This window comes from Myotis lucifugus, unplaced genomic scaffold, assembly GCF_000147115.1.
Source record: "Myotis lucifugus unplaced genomic scaffold, Myoluc2.0 scaffold_276, whole genome shotgun sequence".
Classification (NCBI taxonomy): domain Eukaryota; kingdom Metazoa; phylum Chordata; class Mammalia; order Chiroptera; family Vespertilionidae; genus Myotis; species Myotis lucifugus.
The window spans coordinates 221,071-227,230 of NW_005871324.1; the positions used below are offsets into that span (position 1 = coordinate 221,071).

The window sequence follows — 6,160 nt, forward strand, 5'->3', positions numbered from 1 at the left end:
GATGGCATCTACTCTGTCCAGCCCACCTCGAACATGACCTTGGCCTGCTTCCCTGGACAAGGGAGGCTGACTGCGGGGGGTTGAGGGAGGGGCCCTCAGCCCCTTCCTTGGTCCCATTCCTGCTGTCTCAGCCAGTTCTCTCTTCACTCCTGAACCAAATGAACATCTCCCTCCAGTGCTCGCAGCGTCTCCTCCGGAGTGGGGGGCTCCTTGAGCCAGGCTCCAGGGGACCTCTCTTAGTGCCCTCGTGGGCCCCTCCGCTTGGGATCCACCCGAGAGAACCTTCTCGGCTGGTACTCCCCAACCTACTTTCCTCAGGGACCTCGGGTCCCGTCCAGAGCATCCCTCGCCTTCCACACGCACATCTCAGGCTGGCGTCCCCACGGTGATGAAGGCACATTGGTCTGTCCACCTTCCTTCCCTCCGGCCTGCGAGTATCCTGGCCACCAGGAAGCTTGGCACGGCTGCACCCCATAGGCCCTCCCCAGGCTCGGGGGCGTTCACACTGCTTTGCTTCCGAAGCCCTTTCCTGGCTGGGTTCTTGCCCACCCGACACTCCCAGCCTCCCCGAGCCTCCCAGCTGGGTCTGCCTCTCTCTCTGCCCAGCCTGGCCTCTCTTCTCTCGGTCTAGCCGTGCCCCTTGGACATTCCACACAGGCCCACGGCTACAAATGCCGTTGATTTCCTGATGAATCATACCCACGTGTAGACCCCTTGCCCGACCTCCTCCCCAACACCACACTTGGATTTTCCCAGGTCGATGTCACACAAACGCAGTGAGGCCAGAACAGATCTCCTTTTACCTGCTGGTGGATCCCATTTGGTGCTCGATAAACAGTTGACTTTCTTTAAAAAAAAAGTTTAAGAATGTATTTTTATTGATTTCAGAGAGGAAGGGAAAGGGAGAGATAGAAACATTAATGATGAGAATCATTGATCGGCTGCCTTCTGCACGCCCCCCACAGGGGATCGAGCCCACGACCAGGGCATATGGCCTGATTGGGAATCTAACCGTGACCTCCTGGTTCACAGGTCCACGCTCAACCACTGAGCCACGGCTGCTGAAGGGTCCCGGGTTCGATTCCGGTCAAGGGCATGTGCCTTGGTTGCGGGCACATCCCCAGTGGGAGGTGTGCAGGCGGCAGCTGATAGATGTTTCTCTCATCGATGTTTCTAACTCTCTGTCCCTCTCCCTTCCTCTCTGTAAAAAATCAATAAAGTATATTTTTAAAAAAAGACATGTGGACATGCTGCCGGCACCTGCCTTGCCGTGGGTGAAGTGGCACCATCTCTGGCTGTCGGGACCGCGGGCCAGGTCGATGTGGGCCCCAGAGCGCACGGCCGGCCTCTTGGTTCCCGCCCCGCCCACACTCCATATCCCGCCCCTTCCAGTGCGGCGGTGCCTGGATCCCGTCTTTTCTCCACTAACAAGTAATCTTAGCCCCGCCCTAGAGTGCCCCGTGGGCCTTCGCTATTGGTCTTCCCCGCCGCTTGCTGAGAAGCCACCAGCTCCTCATTGGCGGCACATTCTCCCGCGCGCGCTGCAACCATCACAACAACCGCCACGTGCTCGACTGGGGGGCCTGCTCATTGGCCCAAAGTCTCCACCCGCCCGTTCCCGACCCGCCCCCGGCTTCCCGCTTCCTCCTCCTACTGGTTATCTAGCCTCAGGCCCCACCCCAACAGCCTGGGCCAAAGCGTCTTCCACGCGGATTGGTCGAAGGCGGGGAGGCGGGGCTTGGAGGCGGGTTAAAGAGCGCGCCGAAGTGGGGGCCACGTGTACCTGAGGAGGTTCAATGGCGTGGCGGGGGCTGGCGGCCGAGTTCCTGCAGGTGCCGGCGGTGACGCGAGCTTACACCGCGGCCTGCGTCCTGACCACAGCTGCCGTGGTGAGCCTCCTAGGCGGGCGGGCGTCGCCATGGTTACACCCCGGGAGGGGAGCGCGGTGGTTAGGGCTGGATCCCGCGGGGCGCACCTGACGCTCCCCTGGCTCTGCAGCAGCTGGAGCTCCTGAGCCCCTTCCAGCTCTACTTCAACCCGCACCTCGTGTTCCGGAAGTTCCAGGTGAGGTCGCCCCGCCCTTGCTCCCTGTTGGCCAGCCCTGTCCGCCCCGCGCCTGACCGCCTGCCCCTCGCAGGTTTGGAGGCTCCTCACCAACTTCCTCTTCTTCGGGCCCCTGGGATTCAGCTTCTTCTTCAACATGCTCTTCGTGTATCCTGTGCCTGCCGGACCCAGGATGGGAGTGGGCGGGCCTGCGGGCCGAGGCGGCCGGGAGGGAGCGGGGAGACTGAGACCCTGCCCGGTGGCACTTCCTATACGGACGCCGCAGGTTCCGCTACTGCCGCATGTTGGAGGAGGGCTCCTTCCGCGGCCGCACGGCTGACTTCGTCTTCATGTTTCTCTTTGGGGGCGTCCTTATGATCGTATCCTTCCCGGGCTCCGGACCTCAGGCCGGGCACTTGTGCGCCCAGCCTGTGTTGGTCCTGGGGCGCGACGTCAGTGCCCAGGCCGGGAGGGACGGAGAGGTTTACTCTGGCTTAGGATGAGCGTGCATGGTGTGCTCAGCCGCAGGTGCCAAAGCTAGATCTTCAGGTTTGTACAACAACAAAAGAACAAAAAACCCCACACCACAGGATGATGTGAAGGACAGCCAGGTGGGGTGCTTGGGGCACAGCCCTGAATGCCAGCAGCAGGAGAAGCTGGTGAGGATGGACAGTGGTGGGAGGCCGGGTGAGGTGGAGAGGCAGGGCAAGATCACGTGGGGCCTGAAGGCCACATGTGGCCTTAGATTGGGAAGGGCACACTTTGAAGGCGGGGAAACCAGTAGGATTTCGGGGATCTAGCAAATCAGAGGAGCCCCGGGCAGGGCTGAGGCCTGCACCGGAGGAGGGCCTCCTAGCACCTTGACTCTGGCCCAGCTGCTGGGGCTCCTGGGCAGCCTGTTCTTCCTGGGCCAGGCCCTCACAGCCATGCTGGTGTACGTGTGGAGCCGCCGCAGCCCTCAAGTGAGGGTCAACTTCTTCGGCCTCCTCACCTTCCAGGCGCCATTCCTGCCCTGGGCGCTCATGGGCTTCTCAATGCTACTGGGCAACTCGATCCTCGTGGACCTGCTGGGTGAGCCTGCCTGTCCATCCAGCCCATCAAAGCTGGCTGTTCTGCCAGACCCCACCCCCCATCCCCCACCTGGACCTCTCATCTGTCCCCATACCTCCAGCATCTCTATTCTTATAGCCCCTTGAACAAGCCAGCAGGCCTACAGGTTTCACATCTTCAGACCTCATCTGCTGATGCTTGTGTGAGTCCCGATTGGGATGGGATGGGTAGGTCAGCGTTCCAGCCATGGCTCCCACTCCGCTGTTCTCAGGTCCTGGGTCCTGGAACACTGTCCTTCAGGGCCATCCCCAGCCCCATCCTGGGCTGGCAGTCTGTGCAGGACACTGGGCACTCAAGCTCTGAGGCCTGAGGTTTCTCTGGGCCTGACTAGGCCTCCAGAGCTGCACATGGAAGCCCAGAACAAGGTTGTGCTGGCCCTGGGCTCTGGACCATGAGGCAGTGGCCTTGGCAGTCCTCTGCTCTCCCACAGGGATTGCTGTGGGTCACATCTACTACTTCCTGGAAGATGTCTTTCCCAACCAGCCTGGAGGCAAGAGGCTGCTACTGACCCCCGGCTTCCTGTGAGTATTGGAGGTGACAACCCTGTGGCTACCCTCCTTCAGACAGCTCTTAACTCCCTGGTGGACCCACGTTGGCCTCAGCTCAACCTGGGCCGCTCCCCACAGGAAGCTGCTACTGGATGCCCCAGAAGAGGACCCCAATTACCTGCCCCTCCCCGAGGAACAGCCAGGACCCCTGCAGCAGTGACCCCACTCAGGGCAGGCCAGCCCCAGGAGCCTGTTTCTCCAACATCTGTCAAGCCTGCATCCCACCCCAACTCCTGCTTGCAGCAGAGCAACCTGACCTGGAGGCTGGGCATCCGAATAAACAGAATAACTGCAGCCTCTTGGACCACAGCACTGGCTCCCCTTGCCTCCCTGGCCACACCCTTCCGTGCTGGGCAGATGCTGCTGGCCCTGACCTGGGGCCACGAAGCCTGGACTTCCCTGCCCACCCTTTGCCCAGGACGGCTCTCTCCGACCAACTGTGGGTGGTAGGATGGGAGGCTCAGAGGGTCAAAAACCTGCCCACAGCTGCCCAGCAGAGCTCTGAGCTCACAGATGGTAGACACAGGGTTTTCAGCCTCTCCAGTGCCTCAGTGGAGACTTGGACAAACGCCACCTGTGGTGGGCCTCTGCTCTCTGCCAGCCAGAGGGGTTGGCCAGATCTTGGTGGCAGGGACCAGTACTGGGCTGTCTCTGGTTGTGCCAAGCCTGGTTTGGGGGACGGGGACTCCTGCCTGTGGTGCCCTCACGAACAACCAACAAGTGGACCTTTGCCCCATTTCCCAGCTGAGCGACTAACAGACAAGTGACTGACAGATGCAGCCAAGGCTCCAGGAGGGAGGTCAGGTGCAGAGGAGCCAGGCTGGGCTCTGCTTCCTGTGACTCCAGAGCCTGGAGAACTTTCCACCTTAGCACTGGCTGAGGCTGAGGACTCTGGGTGTCCTGTCCCTGCCTTTATAGCTGAGGACCCCAGGAGCCTTATCCAACCCACAGCTCACTTTTCTCTTCTGTAAAGTGGGCACCAGATGGCCTGGCCAGCTTTCTTTGTTGCTCTAGACCAGCCTGCGATACGGTTTATTCCAGGATGTTCAGAAGCACAGGGCTGGTCATGTTCATGGAAGACAGAAATATTCGCCACAGAGTAGACCTTAATTTTGTAGGGAACCCTCATGGAGCAGCAGCCGACCCTGGAGCAGTGTGGGCTCAGACCCGGGCCTCTCCCAGGCAGGTGGCCTCCTACCCCGTGGGACTGAGGCAGGCAGGGTTTGTTCCGTCCCACCAGTTGTGGAGCCCCAGGGCTGTTTGCCCACAGACCGAGCAAACGCCTTGTTAATGGAGTCTACTAGTTTCTAGAGCCAACTGGGCCTAGACTCTTCTTTGTCAGAGCCTTCCAATGAGGCCCAGCAAGTTCCACTCCTGGAGGAAGGGCGGGGGCTTGTGGACAACCCCCTTGGAGCTGTCATGTCCTGGGACATGCTCACGGGAACCCCAGCCCAGACAGCAAGGCCCACCTTACCCTACATCCTGGCAACCCAGAGCCCCAATCCCTACTTAGGCGAGGAACCAAGTGCCACGGGGCCTCTGTCAAGCTCCTGGGGAGCAGAGCAGTCCTGACCTTCAGCCCTGCCCTGGCCGGGGAAGGATGTGCCAGCAACTAAAGGTGGCACCAGCCCAGGGCTGGGGGTCTGGCCCACTGTCTTCAGTAAGTGCAGCCGTGTGCCCAGTTCACCAAGCAGTGCTTGACTTAGTGAGACCCACACGTGCCCCCTGTCCCTTCTGTAGAGTGGGAGCGTCCCCACATTAACAGATGAGGTGAGGATGCAGAGGTGAAGACAAACTCATTAAAGGTAGCGCTGGGCAGAGGCCCAGGGCGTGCCTCCTCTCCACATAACCCCACCCACAAGCCACCACCAGCCAGGTGAGCTGCTCCACATGCTGTCATCCTCACAGCCAGCCTGGGAGGGAGGAGCTGGCCTGGGCCAGGTGCCAGCCCGGGTGGAGATGGGTCCCAGGCCACCTGTCACATGCACACTGCTGGGAGGTGTGGCTAGAGTGCTGCACACCTGCTGGAGCCGGAGTAGCTGGGCACAGGCCCCCAGGCTGGGGATGCCCTTGCAGTGTCTACAGAGGATGGGGCCTCTGCAAGGGACTCCAGAGAAGCAATGTCCTGGCTGGGATGGCCCGGTCACCTTGACCAGCAGAGCGAAGGGTGTGGGGGAGGGGCTGCAATCAACAGACAAGTGGGCCCCCTGCCCACTGAGCCTCATGACCACACCTTTCATTTCTCCTGCTCTACAAAGATCCAAGCATGGGTGGAGGTGGGGAAGCTGGAGGGCTCAAGGAAAAGCAAGGATTATACTCTGCCTCGGTCTTGCAGGGGCTGGGGTGGCTGAGAGTGGAGCCATGGAGCCCCATCAACAGCCACCTGGGGATCGGAGGTGGAGCAGGATGAGGCCCGGCGTGCCAGCTTTGGCCACACCACCCCCACAGGCCCCGCTCCC

At 61.0% G+C, this 6,160-nt stretch overlaps 1 protein-coding gene across 2 annotated transcripts; it reads left to right on the top strand.

Annotated features, from left to right (window-relative positions):
- Nucleotides 1-1,614: 1,614 nt before the first annotated feature.
- DERL3 (derlin 3) lies at nt 1,615-4,010 on the top strand. 2 transcript variants are annotated; one of them, XM_006099497.3, is made up of 7 exons: nt 1,616-1,889; nt 1,999-2,064; nt 2,138-2,211; nt 2,330-2,423; nt 2,919-3,114; nt 3,584-3,674; nt 3,780-4,010. In XM_006099497.3, exons 1-7 carry the CDS (start codon nt 1,797-1,799, stop codon nt 3,859-3,861), a joined length of 696 nt encoding a protein of 231 aa, XP_006099559.1. In that variant the 5' UTR covers nt 1,616-1,796; the 3' UTR covers nt 3,862-4,010. The 2 variants fall into 2 exon arrangements, with proteins under 2 accessions (XP_023618945.1, XP_006099559.1); XM_023763177.1 differs by lacking the exon at nt 1,999-2,064 and having other exon boundaries at nt 1,615-1,889.
- The last annotated feature ends 2,150 nt before the right edge of the window (nt 4,011-6,160 follow it).